This window comes from Micropterus salmoides, unplaced genomic scaffold (assembly GCF_014851395.1).
Source record: "Micropterus salmoides isolate LMB-PRFRI ecotype aquatic unplaced genomic scaffold, ASM1485139v1 Ms_hic_scaffold_2217, whole genome shotgun sequence".
Classification (NCBI taxonomy): Eukaryota; Metazoa; Chordata; class Actinopteri; order Centrarchiformes; family Centrarchidae; genus Micropterus; species Micropterus salmoides.
The window spans coordinates 1-21,633 of record NW_024041393.1 but is presented as its reverse complement, the minus strand read 5'-3'; the positions used below and the strand labels follow the sequence as shown (position 1 = coordinate 21,633).

The 21,633-nt window shown below is 43.7% G+C and overlaps 2 protein-coding genes across 2 annotated transcripts; both read right to left on the bottom strand.

Annotated features, from left to right (window-relative positions):
- Window positions 1-12,406: 12,406 nt before the first annotated feature.
- LOC119917780 lies at window positions 12,407-16,636 on the bottom strand. The gene is made up of 5 exons (XM_038738202.1): window positions 16,570-16,636; window positions 15,773-16,128; window positions 15,551-15,693; window positions 15,268-15,379; window positions 12,407-12,492 (listed from the first exon to the last, which is right to left on the bottom strand). Exons 1-5 carry the CDS (start codon window positions 16,629-16,631, stop codon window positions 12,407-12,409), a joined length of 759 nt encoding a protein of 252 aa, XP_038594130.1. The 5' UTR covers window positions 16,632-16,636.
- Window positions 16,637-17,887: 1,251 nt separating this feature from the next.
- Window positions 17,888-21,629, bottom strand: LOC119917779 (zinc finger protein 135-like; the record flags this gene model as incomplete). The annotated part of the gene is made up of 3 exons (XM_038738201.1): window positions 17,888-19,441; window positions 19,605-19,703; window positions 21,385-21,629. Coding segments are annotated over 3 exons (1,539 nt in total), but the record flags the coding sequence as incomplete, so codon positions are not given.
- Between the last annotated feature and the right edge of the window lie 4 nt (window positions 21,630-21,633).

Sequence of the window (21,633 nt, the reverse complement as noted above, 5' to 3'; positions counted from 1 at the left end):
CTCCGCCTCAACTGACATTTTAGGCCAGAAGAAACGGCTCCTCAAGAGGTCAGTAGTCCTTTCAATTCCGAGGTGACCAAGGTCATCATGTAGGGACTTCAAAACTACTGCACGGAACTCACTTGGCAAGACGAGCTGACTTACCTCCTCACCAGAAGGACGCTTAACCAAACGATGCAGCAGATTGTCTTTCATGATCAACTTCCCAAGTTCTCGTTTCATGCAAGACAACTCTGGACTGGTATCTGTTGGCCAGCTGCCATGGTTCACTGCCTGGATAGTTGGTCCAATCACTGCGTCGTTCTTTTGAGCCATCACCAGCTCCTGTTTTGTCATCTGCCCCAACGAATTCAGCTCCACATGTGTTGGGAAAGCATAGATGTCAGGGACACACTTAGGAGAGGCTCCCAACTGATCTACACACCTCTGATCGCTTTTGTAGGAGCTTGCGATGTGGACTTGTTGGCATATAGACTTCACTCCTGTCTGTGAAATGGTCTCCCATTCCTCTGCATTCTGTTCATGTTCAAACGGCATGTTTCTTGAGAGCAAGTCTGCATCTATATTGTGTCTGCCTGGGCGGTACTGGATATCAAAATTGTATGTGGACAAGGCTGCCAGCCACCGGTGTCCCACAGCATTGAGCTTAGCTGTGGTGAGCACGTAGGTGAGCGGGTTGTTATCTGTACGTACTGTGAACTTGGCTCCATACAGATAATCGTTGAACTTGTCAACAACTGCCCATTTCAGGGAAAGAAACTCCAGCTGATGAATCGGATAGTTCCTCTCCGGCGGACTCAATTTTCTGCTTGCAAATGCAACAGGACGAAGGCCTTCAGGATAGTCCTGATAAAGGACTGCACCAAGTCCCTTTAAACTGGCATCTACATGTAGAATGTAGGGTTTGTGGGGGTCAGCAAACGCCAGGACGGGTGCATGAGTCAGACAGCATATTATCTGGCGAAATGCATCGGTGCAGGACTGATCCCACCTCGCACCAAAAGGCTCAGAAACGGCCAAATAGGACTTGTTTTGATCTTTGACATGCTTCTTACTCTTCTGAGTTGGACCATATCCCTTAGTAAGCTCAGTCAGAGGTCTTACAATGGCAGAATAGTTGGCAATGAAACGCCTGTAATAGCCGCAAAAGCCCAAGAAAGACTGCAGGCCTTTCAGGTCCATAGGCTGAGGCCAACTGGTGACTGCCTCGATCTTTGAGGGGTCAGGGGAAACACCATCTGCCGAAACAATGTGTCCCAGGTATTTTACCTTGGGCAAACAGAACTGGCATTTGTCAAGGGAAACTTTGAGCCCCACTTCTCCGAGGCGATCAAGGACTTTGAGAAGTCTCTCTTCATGCTCTTCCAATGACCTTCCAAAGACTATTAGGTCATCCAAGTAGACCAGGACCTGCAGCAGGTGCATGTCACCGACAGCCTTTTCCATTAGTCTTTGGAATGTTGCAGGCGCTCCAGTGATCCCTTGCGGCATCCTCTCGAACTGATAGAAGCCGAGTGGGCAGATGAATGCCGTCTTTTCTTTGTCCTCATCGGCCATGGCTATTTGGTAATAGCCGCTCCTCAGATCCAGGACTGAGAACCACTTACTTCCTGACAAGGAGTCAAGTGCGTCATCGATACATGGTGTTGTGTATTGGTCAGGAATTGTTCGACTATTGAGGAAACGATAATCGATACACATCCGAATAGTTCCATTTTTCTTTCGCACGATCACTATAGGGGACGCGTATGGACTCCGGGACTCTTTTATGATCCCCGCCCGCAGGAGCTCTTGCAAGTGCTTTCTGACATCCTCAATGTCTCCTGGAGCAAGGCGCCGAGACCGCTCTCGGAAGGGCCGTGCATCCGACAGGCGGATGGTGTGTTCTACTCCCTTTGCTAATCCTACGTCCCATTCGTGCACGGAGAAGACATGGGATCTCTCGGACAGCTTCTGACGCAGTCGCTCCCTCCATTGCTCGGACACTGGGGAATCCCCAAAGTTGATGACACTTTTATCAAACTCTGATGACACTGGTTGTTTAGCGGGAATAGTGGTGACAGACTCAACTGTATACATGTTTCCCAAAACTGTTCCCATAGGAATAACAGTCTGTTTGAGTGACTGGTTTTGGACCAAAATCCTGAAACTGCTGACATTCACTGCATCCCCAGGAATGACCATGGGCTGAAGGAACACACCAGCCGGGAGCGGAGCAGTCAGTGATGAGTCAACCATCAGGATCTCATTCTCAACCTGGTGTTTAAACTCAACATGACAGACCGCTTCAAAGTCACCGCCAGGGGGTATGGTCAGGGGACCTGGACCTTGCCAGCTAACAAACCCTACTTCTTCTTCACTGTCGGGGTCAGAAGCAGCCCCACTCTGAGATGACTTATTTTCTCCAAAACAGGCTTGAATACCAAAAGTGGAAGTGAGGTCAATGCCTTTGGCTGTGCATTGCTCGACCATACGTCGGACATGACTGGTATTGGTCCCAACAATGACTGGGGCCTGGCCTGGAGTTCTGGGACTGGGGCAGATTAGTGCAAGGACTGTCCGGGTCTGGCTGATACCTGTTACTTCAGCAGGGTATTCAAGATCCACCACAACATACCCACGGTAAGGGTAGCTCATATTAGACTCAGTTAAACCCCAGAGGGCAAGCCCAGACACTGGCTGCAGTGGCACATCTGGCAAATGCTTCTGATACCAAGACTCAAAAATAATTGTCACCTGGGAGCCACTATCAAACAATGCATCACAGGGCTGCCCATCGACTTTCAATGGCACAATGCTTGGGGGGCCAACCAATCCTTCTGGCAAGCTAACTGTTGGTTGTGTGATTACAGAACCTTCCTTCACACTGCAGTTGACCTCTGTGTATTTGGCATTGCTGGACTGCTGCTCCTCCTTAGACATCTTAAGTGCTTGGATTAGCCTCTTAATTACTTTACTTTGGTTCTCTGGGTTTTTGCATTTACCAGCATAATGCCCATTATCCCCACAACGATAACAAAAGTTCTCTTCTGCAACTTTGGATGTTCTCCTGGGGAAACTAGACACTGGCTTTGAAACCTCCATGGCAGAGACTGTCGCTGGATTGGGCGAAACATCTGGTTCACGCACCTTATTGGTGAGCTTCTGCTGCAGTCGTTTGACTTGTTTCTTTAAAGCTGTTAGCTCGGGGTCTTTACCGTCAATGCTGGGTGAGGCACTAGCAGGCTCAGAGTACTCTTCTTTAGAAAGAACCGACTTTGTCACTACTGCTGTGACCATGGATTTGAGTTCTTTGATCTCAGCTTTAAGGCTCTGTATTTCAGCATGTTTGCTATCACCTTCCTGTTTTGCACACACTTGATGCACTGTATTGTTGAGCTTTTTCCGGGAAGCCTCATACTCTTCCTCTGCCCTGATTTCACTCAGGAGCTGTAGAAAGGTAGGTGGTGTTGTTTTTCTTTCCCTTAGGCGAAGCTGTATCAACATCAAGTCAGATGCAATGGCGCCCCTCAGCAGCTGTTCTACACGGGCCCTGCCCATGTTGCTAGAAGGAAGGCCCCCTCTCTGGACAACTTTAACCAAAGACCGCTCCAGACGTCGGAGGAAATCAGACAACTTTTCTCCTGTCTGCTGCTGCATCAAGCGGAAAGCAAAGTAAAGATCATCGCCAGACTCAGCAGTCCCAAAAGCACTCTCAAGCGCCTCTAAACACGCTCCAGGACTAGCAGTAGGTTCTGTGGTTCGCATCGCTTTAACTATTTCTAAAGCAGGCCCTTTGAGACTTTCCATCAGCCTTCTTATCTTTTCTTTGTCAGAGCAGTCGCTCTCTTTGACCATGAGCCATGCTTGCTCCATCCAGTGGTCAAATTGCTCCTCACCTACTGGAACAGGCGAGACTCCGGAAAAGGTACGCAGGCGTCGATAACCTCCACCCTCAGATGGAGGTTTGGTTGCCTTCTCTAAGAAATCCCCAACAGCCCTCAAGATGGATTCTGTGGGGTTCAGCAGACTTTGAAGATCATCCATACTCCTACCTTCAGCCTGAAACAAGCCTTTCAATTTGCTACTGAAGTCTTCAGCTGTAGGAGAAAACTCTCCAAGAATGACTATGGGCCAAGGCTCTTCTTCCTCAGAGGGTTGCACATAGGGAGGAACAGGCGCAGTACTTAAATCTTCGTTAGTTTCACACAAAACCATAAGCTTGCCTAGCCTTGCATTGAACAACCTCCCTCGGACACGCACACGGCCTAAGCACTTTATAGTAGTGAGAGTGTCTTCAATTTGAGCTATCTCTACCTCTTCAGGGAGAACCACTAACAGGGCATGAGCTCTATCTAAACCCTCACCACGGCTCCAATTAGCAAGTTCTTTCTCTAACTCAGTATGGTCAACCATTTTCACTGTTTCCTTTGTTTGTTTTTTTTTTTTTATGGGCTTATTTTACTTGCTATCAAATCAACACTATATTTTGCTGGAAAGCTAAGACAATCCCAGCGGTGCCTCCATTTTATGTAGCGCTCCTACCCTCTACCAAGTATGTATGGGCAGGGCCCTGAGTTCTTTTAGATTATTGTTTCTTAATATCAACACTGAAACCCAGCGTCAACTATCTTAGCTTCCCTTGTAATCAACATGTGAAACCCAAATATGATAACTGGCTTTGAAATAAAATACTCGAACACCACTCTGGTATATGATTAACGAAGGTCTCTTATTATTTAGAAAAATATTAAATAAAATAAATGCAAAATAAACAATTGGTGCAATATACAATAAATCAAATATCCACACAAGATCCGCAGTGATTCAGTAGTTCTGTTACAAGATAATACCACACCACAAATGCACTTTAACTGCAACAAATATCAGTGGGCCCACACTATAACACTCACACATACAGCCGGCAAAACCACTTCAAACAACGATGCAGGCCTGATGCGTGGCTCGTGTACGTTGAGACCCAAAACCAAATGGTCGTTTCACTCAGTTTATGAGCAGAGAAATAAAAGGAATGAGTACCTGGTAACTGGTGCACTTCTGTGAGTTTGTTGTGAATGGGTCTACCGTCAGTCACTGTCTACTGGAGCGAAGCGTCGATTCCCGTGAGCGGGGACAGACTCCTCAGGAGCAAAAGAGATGAGCCTTCGGCGTCCTTTTCCCACGTGGCCAGAGGAACTCTGAGCAGCCTGGTAGCTCAGAGCGCTATCTGGTTTTCTTCAGCGTTTCCTCGTTGAAAACGTTTTATAAGTCCACTTGATTAGCTTTGCTAGCTAACTGAAGATATACTGTCCGTTCACTTTTCCAATGAATGTACTATGTAGCTTACTGTGCTACTTTATTTAGCTAGCATTACATACCCCGTGAAACAGTCAATCAAGACTCCTCGGTGGATTCTTCGACTTCCCACGAACTAGCAGACATAATCCCAGCACAGAATGTCGAGTAGACAATCCCGAAATTAGTCCACAGCTTGGTATGAACGTTAGTTAAGCCTTCTCACTTTACTTCGTCTGCCAAGCTAACACAGTTCTCCGAACTCTTTTTCCCTCGTCTCTGTCCATCACTCCGCTCACACACTCCACCTCGCCCCTCCCGCACCTGCTCATGCACTCCCCTCATGCCCACTCGAATCACCCAATCAAAACCGACTCTTAGACTCCAGCACAATTACCACAGATAAACAAGTTGCATATACAACCCATTAACTCGTCATAACATGTTTTTTTAACTAAACATTATCTTTTAGTTATTTATCAAATAACATGTGCAACATACAACAGTTTTAACAAAAATACATCACCATATTTTTACCATCAATATTCCATGACTTTTAATATCAAATTTACTTATAATAAACTCTTTTAACCCAGTATACTATTAATTCTGGGTTACATATATATATAAACATCCTTATTTATAGGCCAAGGAAAACAAGTGCGTTTTTAAAAGTGACTTAAAAGAGGTCACAGAAGGGGCTATCCTAACTTCTGTGGGCAAATTGTTCCACAGGCGAGGCCTGTTGGTCCAGCCAAAATTTTACTTCATCTAGACAACCTAATAATGATGAAAGGGCAGAGGGATCATTTCTCTTGAGTGGAACGTACATTTGAGTGTCGTCTGCATAACAGTGAAAAGATACCCCATGTCTTCTTAGAATGGTGCCCAGTGGTAACATGTATAGGGAGAAAAGAGAAGGCGCTAACATAGATCCTTGAGGAAGGCCACAGGTTTGATGCGCAACAGAAGAGGAGCAATTTCCTAACTTTACTCTGAAAGTACGACTGGAACCACTGGAGGACGATACCTTTTAGCCCCACATCATACTCTAATCTGGATATCAGGATAGAGTGGTCAATCGTATCAAAAGCTGCTGATAGATCCAGAAGAACAAGAGCCACAGAGTCACCAGTGTCCGTGGAACAATAGATGTCATTTAAAACTCTCAACAGCGCAGATTCAGTACTGTGAGCAGACTTAAAACCAGATTGAAATTTTTCAGAAATATCATTGCATTTTAGAAAGAGCTGGAGTTGGTCAAAAACAACTTTTTCTAACACCTTCGAAACAAAAGGCAATACAGAGATAGGACGGAAGTTATTTAACACGGCAGGATCCAGTGAAAGCTTCTTGAGTAGCGGAGTGACAGTGGCCTCCTTAAGGGCAGCAGGGATGGAGCCGGTAAGGAGGCACTTATTAACAAAGGACACCAATCCTGGCCCTACTGAATCAACAATTAATTTAAGAAACTTAGGAGAGATGATGTCAAGAGAGCAGTACGAAGGTTTCATCTTGGCGATAATTTCTTTGAGTATGGTCAGGGTGATTGGCTCAAAAGCATCCCAGGTAACAGAATTCATCAACTGACTAGAGTGTTCCGTGTGGGAGCGGCTGGCATTGCATCTCAAGTTAGATATTTTGTCAATAAAAAATCTCAAGAAACTGAATCACATCGGGGAAAACTCCGGCTTTCTTCAAAGAACGTAGATTTCCAGGATTCACGTCGTTTTGCCGATGACATAGGCCAACCCGAGGTAAGCCAACCAAATGGACAGGAGAGGATCGCAGGGGAATGATAGATTGAAGCCACCGATGAGCCAGCGCTCGCGGTCGCCAGGCAACATATCCGCCATAACACGACATATGATTCGGATTTAGATCGATCCTGAGTCTTTCAATAGCTTTCAATCTGATGATGCGTCCACCCCGACTCCCGCGTTTCCTTCTGCGTTTTCTCCGTGAAGTGACAAGAGGCCACTGGCGAATACATTCCAATGTATGCGTAGTGGTGCTTCTGTGTGTTTGATTAAAAACGTGCGCTACATCCTGCTTGTAAAAGTCCATAAAAGAGGTGCGAATGTTCAGGAGTGACGGTTGGTCATAGACCAGACGTGTGCAACAATTAGAAGCCCAGATAGACATCCATAAATATATCCATAAAAATAAATACGAGAGAGACCGACGGCCAGCCGAACACACAGGTGCCATCTTTCTTTCACTCTCGACTGGGACTCTGCTACAGATGGCTGATCCAAAGCTGTGATACCAAGTTGTCCTTCATGTCCAGGTGATACATCTTTGTCTGCAGGGGGGGAGGACAAGTCAGTGGGGAAAAACTGGAGCTTGCGTAAACCTCAAACACCTCTAGTGTAGACTTTAGACCCTAATAGGCAGCTGAGTGGGAGCCAGGAGACTGAGCATGGGGCAATAACAAACACAGGGACAGACGGGAACACTGGAAACACAGTGAAGTGAAAGAACAAAAGGAGACACTATAGGAAAACACTGACAATCGCATTAATCACCATTCACTCCCTGGTCAAATGACATCGGCAGTGATGCAGGTAGTGTCCTCTGTTTCTGATTAGCGGATGTCTATCAGGCCTCAATGTTACATCCATATGTGTGTAGTAATGATACCATACTAGGTCTGCTGGCTGAGACTTTATAGCTGCGCTGTTATGTTTTTCAAAGCACACAAACACTGTAAACACACACCTGTCACCTGCCCAGCATGGTGCTATTACCCAGAAACACAGCTTCTACACCTTATCCTTGCAGTTTATACACACAGAACACAGCGGGGTTAATAGCCACATTTAAAACCTGCATGTACCGACAGCATGCATGTCAGCAACAGTTAGCCTACTATAGCTAACTTGCTAATGTTATCATATCTTAGCTGCTGTACTGTCCGCTGTTTTCTCGTCAGATGGATAGCATTCCTTTCACTGTTGACTTTGTGTGTGAGGCCACATGGACAGAAATGCTGTACACTTTTAGTTATGGTATTATAAATGATAGTCCTCCCTCCAGCCCTGCTCACTTCCTCTGCTCACTTCCTCTGCTAGCTTTCATGGCAGTCAGAGCTCCCCCTGCAGTCCATAAAGTGCCTCTGCGCCTCTGCTGTTCCAAACCCTCCCTGCAGCATTTGGGTTACGCCTCCTCATTTGCATACACAACTCAATTCTCAATCCCCAAATCCCCAATCCCCAATCCTAAATGGCTAAATGACTAAATGCCCAATCCTAAATACCAAATGCCCAATCCTAAATACCAAATACCCAATCCTAAATACCAAATGCCCAATCCTAAATACAAAATGCCCTATCCTAAATACAAAATGCCCAATCCTAAATACAAAATGCCCAATCATAAATACAAAATGCCCTATCCTAAATACCAAATACCCAATCTTAAATGGTTAAATGCCCAATCCTAAATACCAAATACCCAATCTTAAATGGTTAAATGCCCAATCCTAAATACCAAATTCATTTTCGACTTACTTTAGTTTTAGTTCTGACCAAATAATCCCTCCATAGGCTGCAGGCAAATGACTATAAATGGAAATCCAGCTCTGTATGACATCATACAGAGTTGTGAGTAGAACAAACTGTTTGTGAAGCGAAGTGTTCACAACAGGGGAAAATCTGATGTTTTGGCTCAGAGGGATTTTTTAAAAATATGTTTGCCTCATTATTTTAAACTTTTGACATGTTTAACATAAACATCTGACATTGTAACACTATAGATAAGAAAATACTAAAAAGTTTACTAGTTCCCCTTTAACTCTCTTTTTTGTATGACCTTCTTCAGTTTAAATAAATCCAACTGAACAGAAGCTTAGCTTTAAGTAGTTTTTAGATATTGGTAAAGGAAAAGCCAAACAGTCTCATATTGCACACAATACTTGTACATAGTGTGGCTAATAATTCACTGAAGGGCCAGAAAAATAGTTTGTAGAAAAAACATGATATTTGGCCAAATGAAGAAGCTAAAGAGAGGAGGAATGGAAAATTAAAGTGGTTTGTGGGGTGTAAAAAGTAATCAAACACAAATAATCTTCCGAAGAAATGCTTCCGAGCAGCCCAGTTAGAGGAAAAACTCCTAAAATGAGCTGAATACCGCTGTAGCTCATGTTTTAGCATAGTTTGATGCACACAGACAAAAGGCGTATATTGGCTAACATAAGGGGAATATGTTAATATGCTGTGCACTCCCACACATTTAACCGAGAGCCAACAGACTGGTTTCACAGTCCCCTCACATAGCCACCACTATCTATTATGCTCACTGCAGATTCAGCGAAGTATGTATTTCTCAATTGCTGCTCATAGATAACTTCTCTTATTATTGGGTTCAAACATCAAAAAGGAAATATATCATCTAGAACAGAAGCACTGCTTTAATCCACATTCTCTCTCACACACACACACAGGGAGAGAGAGAGAGTTTAGTCCCTGCTAGCTTTTACCTCACCATGAGAATAAGATTAAAATGTTATTGGTTGTACCACCTACACAGTGCTGCTCCGACTCTAACTACAGATACAACACATCAAGCTTAATCCTGAACATGAGAAATGCAAAGCACACACATGCACAAACACACAGGCTTGGGCACACAGATCAACTATAATGAACTATGAATTGTTACTCTAATGGAATGATTTTCTTTCAGAGTACTCATGTATTGCATTAATACATTAGCAGCCAGACAAGATAACTAATATCATTTGAAAATCTCTGCTGTGGTCCGATATTTGCACAAAGTTAGGGTAAAGGCTGACATCAAGTGGTCAATCAAGATACTACTGTAATGCTGTAAAACTTGACTGAGATATTTTTGGAGAAGCTTTTTTATTTTGGTGACATAGCTGAATTTAATCTACGGTTATTTTTATCAGCATGGATCCAGTCATCACTCATGATCATCTAAGTGCTGTCAGTTCTCAAAAGGTGCAGTCTTCAGGACTTTAGTACAGCAAACTTGAAAGAGATCATACTCACGTAAACAAAAACACACAGATCTTCAATTGGAGGAAAAACATTTTTTAAGTCCTTGATGTTATGTGTAAGACACATTTATCAAGTTACTCCTACTTACAGTTAAGTGTAAGAGTAATATGTTAACATTAATCACACGTATGCTCAGAGCAGGAGTAGCCAATCATTTCCAATCATGTTTGCTTTTGTTTTTAGTCATGTGATTTGCTATAAAGTAAAATGCATTTCTTTTACACTGTAAAATCAATCAGTATGCATCCTCAAAAAACAGCCAACCAATGACCAGCAGTCAACCGAGATCTGCCCTATTGTTGATCCCTTTTAAAGAAAGTGTACAATTTAAACGTATTAAAATAGCTCATTTGACTTTTTTCATCCTCAATATCTCCAGAAGCAATTAACATGTGAAATATGGAACAGTTTCAATGTTTCAATTAAATGCAAATAAGCTAAAATTACACTGTTCTGAAGTGTAGCGCCTAACTCCCGACCAATGATGAACATGTTTCTGTACTGCAGCCATCTAGGATCTAATCTTAACCAATTTAGAGACCTCTGGAGCTCTCCATCATAAATCATTTGGCAACAGATTTAAATTTGAGTAAAAGTTTTTACTTTTCCAAAATGTCCCTTTCAGCAGGTTGGTAAATACAGACGCTGATCCATGGTCAAATATACAGTAAGTGCTTTTGTGCTCACAGGCATGGTGCAATATAATGGAAGAATTTGAGCAGTCACAGAATAAATAATTATTTATTGACAAAAAGTGACAATTGACCTATCTCTGTGGATTATACACTTCACAACACAGTGCTTTTCGTCCTTTAATAACACTACAACACCTTTGTAAGTTACTAGATGAACTTTTCTGGAATGCGCAGAAGAACTTGGGACAATGACTTCATGAGACTAGTACAAAAGAATACAATGCACCACTGCAACTGTATTACACTGCAAAGCAAACACACCAAATGTCTTTTTCTCACTGGCTGTCAATCATCATACATCCAGATGGATCCTCTGGTGGCGTTTCAGGTTACATTTTTGGGTGAAGCGTTTGCCACAAGCCAAGCAGCAGTACGGCCTTTCCCCGGTGTGGACCCGTCGGTGGGCCTTGAGGTTGCTCAGCTTGGTGAAGCTGCGACCACAGAGGGAGCAGCAGAAAGGCCGCTCACCTGTGTGCGTCTGCAAGTGGGCCTTCAGGTTACTGGGGTGGGGAAAGCACTTCCCACACTGGCCACAGCGCAGGAGGTGCCTGGGGCCAGCGTGAGGGTGAGAGTCAGGATGAGGTAAGGGGTTGGTGTTGTGAGAGTCTGTAGACAGATGTTGGGTTTTGATGCTGACCCAAGGTGCGCCCGTTCGGTTGTGTGCCGCCGCTTGTTTGTCACCCAGGTGAGCTCGCTGGACTGAGAGCGGAGGAGGAGGAGCGGCTTTAGATGTGGAGGGAACCCTGTTGAGGGGATTTAAGCTGACAACCTGAGAGTGAGCTATAGACAGTGCTGCTGTGGTGCTGTTCGAGAGCGTGTGAGGGGGCTTTTTCATCGGTCGGTGGAGGTGCTGTATAGCAGCTTGCAGTCTGAGCCCTGCACCCACTTTGGAATGCAGCTTCATGACCTCCTGCACAGTGGCTTTATGGGAAATGTGGTTTTGCTTGAGTACGTCTGAACTCAGCCTGTGCTGTTTTCCTGAACCTGAGTAAGATGCCAGCCCAGACTTTGTCATTTTCTTCTCTTTATGCTTGCTTTCCACACACCCACCAGAACCCGTAACCTCGTGCTTGACTGTCACACCCAACGTCTCACTGTTTTGGAGTCTTGCATCAAGGGATGAGGAGGGTGAAATCAGATCTCCACCTGGGATGACCAGAAGATTAACATCTTCTGTGCAAGAGTTGCTCAGCTGATGTTCTGTTTGCGTTAAAGAACCTCTAGCTTTGGCTGGATCACAGTCCTTTTCTGTTGCATGTTTGTGAGTCTGCAGTACTGCAGCTGTTGTGACAGTCAGGCCAGCCCAAACACTGTCCACTTCTAAAGACGGATCTGTGGCCATGTGCGTTTCCTCCTGCTCTTCGGTAAAGACATATGCAGAAGAGATCTGTGGGTCTTGTTTGATGACACTTCTCAATAATTCCTCACTGTTCTCTTGAGTTTGTTTCGGTTGTTCCTCAGCCATCTCGTAGCCCTGTGGGATTCAGGTCCTGCTTCACCTGATAAATGAATAGAAACAGAGGTTGTATTTTTGCTTCAACTGCCTTTTTCAAGTAGATGGATACCAAAAATCAACTTGGTTATTACCACAGCTTACATGTGTCAGCTCAGTATTTTGGTCTAGAACCTGAAAACATAATATTCCAACCACTGAAATCATTTTATAACTTAGAAATAGTCTGCCTATGTAAGAGGATTTGTAAACACATTCTATTTATTACAGAAGACATGGCATAGATTTACAAAAAAAAGCAGTGTTTCCCACATATAGACTTTACTTGTGAGGGCCACCCAGGTATACAGTGGGTACGGAAAGTATTCAGACCCCTTTAAATTTTTCACTCTTTGTTTCATTGCAGCCATTTTCCAAAAATCAAAAAAGTTCATTTTATTTCTCAGTAATGTACACTCAGCACCCCATCTTGACAGAAAAAAACAGAAATGTAGAAATTTTTGCAAATTTATTAAAAAAGAAAAACTGAAATATCACATGGTCATAAGTATTCAGACCCTTTGCTGTGACACTCATATTTAACTCAGGTGCTGTCTATTTCTTCTGATCATCCTTGAGATGGTTCTACACCTTCATTTGAGTCCAGCTGTGTTTGATTATACTGATTGGACTTGATTAGGAAAGCCACACACCTGTCTATATAAGACCTTACAGCTCACAGTGCATGTCAGAGCAAATGAGAATCATGAGGTCAAAGGAACTGCCTGAAGAGCTCAGAGACAGAATTGTGGCAAGGCACAGATCTGGCCAAGGTTACAAAAAATTTTCTGCTGCACTTAAGGTTCCTAAGAGCACAGTGGCCTCCATAATCCTCAAATGGAAGACGTTTGGGACGACCAGAACCCTTCCTAGAGCTGGCCGTCCGGCCAAACTGAGCTATCGGGGGAGAAGAGCCTTGGTGGGAGAGGTAAAGAAGAACCCAAAGGTCACTGTGGCTGAGCTCCAGAGATGCAGTCGGGAGATGGGAGAAAGTTGTAGTAAGTCAACCATCACTGCAGCAATCCACCAGTGGGGCTTTATGGCAGAGTGGCCCGACGGAAGCCTCTCCTCAGTGCAAGACACATGAAAGCCCGCATGGAGTTTGCTAAAAAACACCTGAAGGACTCCAAGATGGTGATAAATAAGATCCTCTGGTCTGATGAGACCAAGATAGAACTTTATGGCCTTAATTCTAAGCGGTATGTGTGGAGAAAACCAGGCACTGCTCATCACCTGTCCAATACAGTCTCAACAGTGAAGCATGGTGGTGGCAGCATCATGCTGTGGGGGTGTTTTTCAGCTGCAGGGACAGGACGACTGGTTGCAATCGAGGGAAAGATGAATGCGGCCAAGTACAGGGATATCCTGGACGAAAACCTTTTCCAGAGTGCTCTGGACCTCAGACTGGGCCGAAGGTTTACCTTCCAACAAGACAATGACCCTAAGCACACCGCTAAAATAACGAAGGAGTGGCTTCACAACAACTCCGTGGCTGTTCTTGAATGGCCCAGCCAGAGCCCTGACTTAAACCCAATTGAGCATCTCTGGAGAGACCTGAAAATGGCTGTCCACCAACGTTTACCATCCAACCTGACAGAACTGGAGAGGATCTGCAAGGAGGAATGGCAGAGGATACCCAAATCCAGATGTGAAAAACTTGTTGCATCTTTCCCAAAACGACTCATGGCTGTATTAGATCAAAAGGGTGCTTCTACTAAATACTGAGCAAAGGGTCTGAATACTTATGACCATGTGATATTTCAGTTTTTCTTTTTTAATAAATTTGCAAAAATTTCTACATTTGTTTTTTTTCTGTCAAGATGGGGTGCTGAGTGTACATTACTGAAAAATAAAAAACTTTGAAAAACTTGATTTTTGGAAAATGGCTGCAATGAAACAAAGTGAAAAATTTAAAGGGGTCTGAATACTTTCCGTACCCACTGTATTTCGCGACATTGTCGTATTGTAGCATTTTGCAGAGAAACAAAGACAGATGTTATCTGGTATTACATTACATGACACGGACACTTTACTTCAGATATTTTATGAGCACAGACCAGGTAAAGCAGCAGTGAACACACCAGCGCAGATGTCATTTAGTACCACGTTGGTTTTGATCATTTTAATATTCATAGGCTAGTTCATGAACAACAAGCCTCCTCCACATGCGGTGCACCTGCTGCTGTGAAAATAGACTCGCCGGTGGAAAAATCCAAAAGACAGGGTTTGTGTCTTCTCTGCAACTTTATAAAACATACTGCTGACAGAGAAAGTCAGCAGAGCAGAACCATACAGGGAGAGACAGAGGTGGGGCAAGCCTGTGTGTTTGCAGTAACAGACCAGAGGTGTAGGGGTGTGTGTGTGGAATAGAAAATGAAGTAGAATTAAAATGGTGAAATAAGAAATACTAAAAATAGAAATATAACCCACTGCCACAGTCATTCTGTGGGAAATACTGAAAAGTACTCTTTATTAAGACAAAATTTTACATAAACAACACAAATTTGAGAAGCTGCCAGCGGGAGAGGATATTAACCTTTCTATCTATACAAGCGCAGTGGCAAATTAATTCCTGTCAAATGTGGCTCAGTCAGCTCTTTTTAAACAGCAAAAATGTTACGGTAAGTGTGTGGGACAGTGGTGCGTCACTGTATTAAGAAAATACTAAGTGAAGGAAATCATATCTTTTGAATTCACGTTTCATATTTCTTCACAATACACAGATAAATGTCCATACTTCATATGCCAAGAAAACAATGGACCTGGGCGACACAATACTCACCATCAAGGGTTCCACTCCACCCTCCCAAATGCACAGAAGAACAAGATGGGTTATTCATTTCTTCTTCCTTCACATCCACTGCTGGCAACACATCTTCTTCTTCTTCCATTGTCTGAACAGCACAGTAAATACATCAGATAATTCTGACTATGGTTTCATTTTGATTTGTTGGTTGGATGCTCTGAAGAATGTTCCCGTCAGAGCAGATATGCATAACACCTGATGTACAACAACGTTGATGTAGCATTGTTGACAGCAATTCTGCTCTAGTCTTGTGACCCACCTGTGTTTTCCTCTCAGGGCTGTGAGTGGCTCTAGGACTGTCTGTTGCCTGTGGTAACTCTGGTAGGACTTCCTGTCTTAGGCTTCTTGTCCACCTTTCCACAGAGGCATCCTCTTTCTTCACACCACAGCCTCTTAAAATGACTGAAAAAAAAGAAGTACTGAAGTACATATAATCATCAAACAGTGCTTTATACCCAAATAATAATAAGTTTGTCCTTACCATCCTGCTGTTCTTTGGGCCTTTCTTCTGCAGCGTCACTGGACAGTTCCACATCATCCTTTGCACAGTCAACACACTTGCCAGTTTTCCCTCTTTCTTTCTCCGCTTGGTCACATAACTTTCTCTCAGCCCACTGCAGCTGCATCCTCAGGGACTCCACCTCCTGGCTCCTGCGCTTCACCTCCTCCAGTAAGCCGTCCTCCACCAACCTGGTGACCTCATACATGGCCGTCTTTACCACAGTCTCCATCACATCTGAGAGCTGGGTCTGGAAAGTCACAACGAGGGTGTCCAGGTCCGACATGATACACTGCCAGGGTCTCGTGTCTGACAACGGAATTCCGTGTGTTTGATGACTAATTAAAGAAAAGTGAAGGATAAGAACTCCACATAAGTTTTCTTGGTAAATGCTACCACAGGTTGTTTGGGTTGAGCACCATTATCGCAGAGCAGTCCCTTTTCAACTATGCGTCCACTTGTTGTTGTAGGTGCTCCAGCTGATGGACAATACACAGATATTCCTTCAATAATACACGTTAAAAGGTTGGACTGGTGATGCCCAACGAGCTATTTACTGACACGACTGTCAGCTAGCCAGCTAATGTGACTCTTTAGCTTGACGGTAGCATTCGCATGCTAACTAACGTTGACGGCGTCAAACTGTCAACAAATCGTACACGACTAACTTACACTTCATATAAACCATAGTCGAGCCAAGCGCGTTGATCTGTTTACACCTGGGTTTATGTAGTCCACGAGAAACAACTGTTCGGCAGAGCAAATTCACGTGAACTCACCATTTCACCGAGCTAGCTTTGTAACAATCGCTGGTGGTGGTTGTTTTTGCTCGTGACATCATTCGCAGCGCAGTACGGTGGCCTTACCTGTGAGTGTGTGTGAATAACAAAACGCGTTTTAATAAAGGGAAACCCATAGGCTGCGCCAAGCAGTAAGTGCTGTTGTTTACACCAGGGATGAATCGACACGATCTCTCTCTCCTTCACTGCTTCATTGAAAGACGGCAAACAGTGAGATTATACCCATTTTAAAATAGATCATGCCTATGATTGAGTTCCAGTTTTTGATACTAGCCTACTGATATTATGTTACCACATATTCGTAGATATGTTAACTTTGTATCCCCTTGATGAAAATTATCATGTGCATTCCAACTCTCCAATTATTACATTTAGTAGTTTGTAAGAGACAATGGCCACTGGTCGACAGAAACATTTTCATCAGAAATCTGGAACACCCAGACAAACCTTGTACAACCGTGGGAAGAACATGCAGACACCACAGAGACTCTTGCTGGTCCTATGGAGGTCCAAAAAGCCCCTTTCCTGTTAGGCAACATACATAAGTTGCTTTGATGGATGTTCTTAAACATCTTTGACTACTTTATTAATTAATCAGTATTTTACCTCTCTAAATTCCAAAATGTTTCCAACCACAGATATTTCCCTTTTATTCTCTTGACCTGCCTCTCTTCCTCCTCTAGCAACAAGAAGGTGACTTCTGATCAGTCCTTTTTCTGAGATGAGGCCTGATAAGATATGAAGATGCCTCTGTGACACCTCTGACTTCTATCCAAACTGCATCATGTCCTCTAAACCACCTGCTAGTAGGTTTCTGATCAGCTCTCTAATGAACACGAGAAACCACTGGAATGTCAACTAGAGTAATCATTTTTTTCAGAGCCCTACAAATATTTCCCTTGTTATTTTCCAAACTCTTGATCATGCTACCCGGATGTGTCTTTACTGTCGCACTCATATGTAACAACAGGGCTCAGCACTGGGTTGGCCTCTAATTTTAAGCTCATGCTCCACTTTGATTTTCCCTACTTCCTCTTTGGCAAACAAATGAAAATGCCTGATTGACTTATATACATTTGAGATTAATGCATTATAATACATCGGGGCAATGGTTGATGTACTTGTATGACTTATTTAGGGGTGTTCTGTAGTAAAGGAATTTTACCCGTTTTTCCTTTTGCCACATGGGATTCACTTTATAGTCAATTGTAGACTGTAATTAGAAAAAGAATTGGACAAATGAAAGTAATCCTTTAAAAATGCAAATGCCTCAATTATTTCATTTATAGAAAACATCTACAGACATCATTTGTAGTTTTATTTTGAATCGGTAATGTAAGTACAAGGATAATGTCACTCAGCCTCTTTTATAAGTCAATTTTTCAGTAATAAAATATGCAGCAACAAATGGGCAACAAACAAGATGTATTTTATCAAACACAAGAAATGGGTATGTTTTCTTTTTCATACCAACAAAAACATTTTAATTAAAACCCAAGGACTTGGAATTGAAAAGAAGAAATAAAAACAGGGCTTTGTGTTTTTTTTAAAAAAAAAACAGCCATGGTTCTTATATAAAAGCATTCATTTTTAAATCTCTTAGTACATCAAACAAGCTTAAATTCTCTTATTCGCTCTCCCAAAATGTCCCTAGTTTTATAGATCTGTCATGTGTTTGCGTTGATGCGATTTCAGATGATCCAGGCGTTTGAAGCTGAGGCCACAGACAGCGCAGCAGTATGGGCGTTCCCCTGTGTGGGTCCGCTGGTGAACCTTCAGTATGTCTGCCCGTGTGAAGCTCTTATCACACATTGTGCACTGGTGAGGTTTTTCCTGTGTGTGAATTCTCCGGTGCAACTTCAGATTCCAGAGACGGCTGAACTTGTTCCCGCATACAGTGCAGCAGTAAGGTTTGTCACCTGTTTGTCCACACTTGTGGGACTTCAGGTCAGAGAACGACGGGAAACTTTTACCACAGTGGCTGCAGAGGTGAAGCCCTTGCCCAGAGTGAATCCTCTGGTGGACTTTGAGGTTACAGGCTTGAGTGAAAGTCTTTCCGCACTGGTTGCAGGAGTATTGTGGCACTTGACCCGTGCCTTTGTGTGTCTGCTTGTGGACCTTTAGTGAGGCGGAATCAGGGAAGGATATGGAGCACTGGTTACAGGTGTGTCTCCTCCCTCCTCTCCCTCCTGCCGGATGCTGCAACCGCTCTCCCAGGTTTAAGGTATCACTGTATGCATGTGAGGGTCCATACATATCGCCTGTGCTGTCTAAAGATGGGTCAGTGCGAATGCCCTGGGTCCGGAGGCTCAACCTGCCGCTTAATTCACCAGACATTTGTTCGGGGTACAAGACACTCTGGTCCTGTAGATACCCTTCTTCATTGATCAATAAACAGCTGAACTCACCACTTACGTCGATGTTAGTCCTTGAGGGAGAGCCTTCAGGTGAACCAAGTGCACCGCTTCTATTCCGTGCGACGCCTGCTTGGTAAGTTTGATGCTCGGTTTCTTCCGGTGCTTCCACGTCCCCCTCATAGTGTCCCATGTAACTCAGATCCTCACCCAGGTGGGATGGTGATCCTTGTAAACCATCCAAGTTACCCATGTCTATCATACTGCCGTCTCCATAGCCAGTCTTGTCAAAGCCACCCAAGTCTTCCATACCATACCTGCTCTGGAAAGGGGGTTCAGATGGGTCACCTGAGTGACCACCATGGCCTGATTGTGGCCTCTGGTCAAAGCCAGCTTCCCAGTTCACGTGACACTTTGGGATCTTCTGGTCACCGTAACGTTTACTGGGCCCCGGCACACCTGATGCCTCCGTTTCTGACCAATGAGAGGAGAAATATGGTTACAGGAACTACAATGACACGTTTAGCAAATGGACCGTGAGAACAATTACTTTGAAGCCACTGTTGAGAATGTGAATCATCTATCAAGCTATTAATATGCTTAAAACCCCCTTTAAAAATTTGTTTCTGAATCTGCATATATGAAGACACTGACCCTCACATTGACTCCCCATCTCTCTTGGGACTCATTAGTTTCCGTGATCCGAAAAGCTTCCTCCTTGAGCAGTCTATCCAGCTTTTCACCCTGAACACCTGGAGACTGGCAGACATGTAGAAAGACACCATTGATACTGGAAGTTTAGCTCTACTCACCTCAAGAGAAACAATAAGATTAGCATTAGTTCAACAGGCAGGTCTCCTTTAATGCAAAAGCACTGAGAATTTACACAAAATAGAGACTACTGAAAAAATATTATTAAGTTTACTCGACACTCTACTTACAAGTCCAATGAAATTGCCATTGACTGTACTCACGTTTTAAACATTTAAACGTAATATATTGAAGCTCAAATAGTGTAATCAACTGTCATCTACCTGTGGTGCCTTCATGGCACTGTGGGTCTCCTCTGCTTCATGCCTAGGTGTCTCTCCATCAGTGCACAGGGAGCTATTTATCTCTTCTTGTAGCACACACTCTTGTTTAAGACTTTCTCTGTAGCAGAAGATAGGGAAAAACTGGAGCATGTGCTAGTATTTCCATTTGCATTTGAAAGATTTAGAAAGGCTGAGGTGGGTCATACTCCATCTAAGTAATCAATATTTTAATAATAACAACAGACATGACTATGGGTTATGTGAAAGGGCACGCGTGTAGTGGTGAACCCACACAGAATTATCAGCTCCCCTCAGCTCTACAAAGGTTCACAGATCATTTTCAGCCACAACAGGCAGCTGAAGTCAACGAAAAGCTAAAAAAAACCCACTGTACACTACCTGCCCAGCACCAAACAGCGGTGACTAACTGGTGCACTTAGGGGAGCATTTAGCAGCTCAAGAGACAGACGTTTCCCTCAGGAGTCCCAAGAAGGTTAAAGTCAAGGGCCACTGGACTTGGTTGAAGATACCAGAAGACGTTTCGTCCCTCATCCAAAGGACTTCTTCAGTTCTGACAGACTGGTAGGGAAACTAAGCTATTTAACCTCTGTGGGATCGTTTGCCAGGATCGTCGATATCGCTGGTCGTTAGTGTTCCTGGCTGTTTTGGTCATTAGGACTACCCAAGGCCAAGACTGAACGACCACCATTGGCATCCTCACCTGAGGCCAATTTGTTGAGTTTCCTGGGAAGTGATGAAGTTTCCCTACCAGTCAGTCAGAACTGAAGAAGTCTTTTGGATGAGGAACGAAACGTGTTCTAGTATCTTCAACCAAGTCCAGTCGCCCATGACTTTAACCTTCTTTGGATAACTATGACCTGAATGACTGAGAATCTTCACAGACTTCCCTTAGGAGTTACTACAGACCAAACACAGAGCTAAAAGAGAGAAACATTGAACTACTCACCAGGTGGACAGTAACACAAGTCCAAATCACTTTTGAAGATGATAATATGTCAGTGTTTGTGTGCCAGCCTTTTAGTGCTGGGCAGGTAATGTACAGTTGCTGCTGCTGAAAGTTAATGAGAGCGGATAGAGTGAACAAAACAGTGACACTGAACGAGATAAAATGCTCTGTAGAGCTAAGGAGACCTGAAGAGTTGGGCGGTAAATATCTGAGAGTTTGTCAGTACAAGCAACACCTTCACATTACATGTACTAATTTGATTCATTGTTAAATTTATAAATATTGACTGCTTTAAAGCTTTTGCAGAGGACCACTGTTGACTTCATCTAATGTGAATTAATTTCCTACAATGGTTTTCCCCCAAGTTAGGTAATCAATTAAATTTGGTTGTATAATTCATAAAAAAAAGCAAGTGTACATATATTCACCTATATAACGCTATTGATACAACATTAGACAGCAGGCAGACTCACCTGTCACTCTGGGTCCTTCCTCACCGGACCCAACGACTCTTCCGCAGTCAATACATCTCCCCCTCCTGTCACCGTCTTTTTCTTTACGTCGACTCTCCGACCACTTCAGTCGCCTCTTCAGCGACTCGACCTGGTCCCTGCACCGTGTCACCTCTTCCAAAAAGCTGTCCTCCACCAGCCGGGTGATCTCGTACATTGCAGCTTTGAAGACCGTT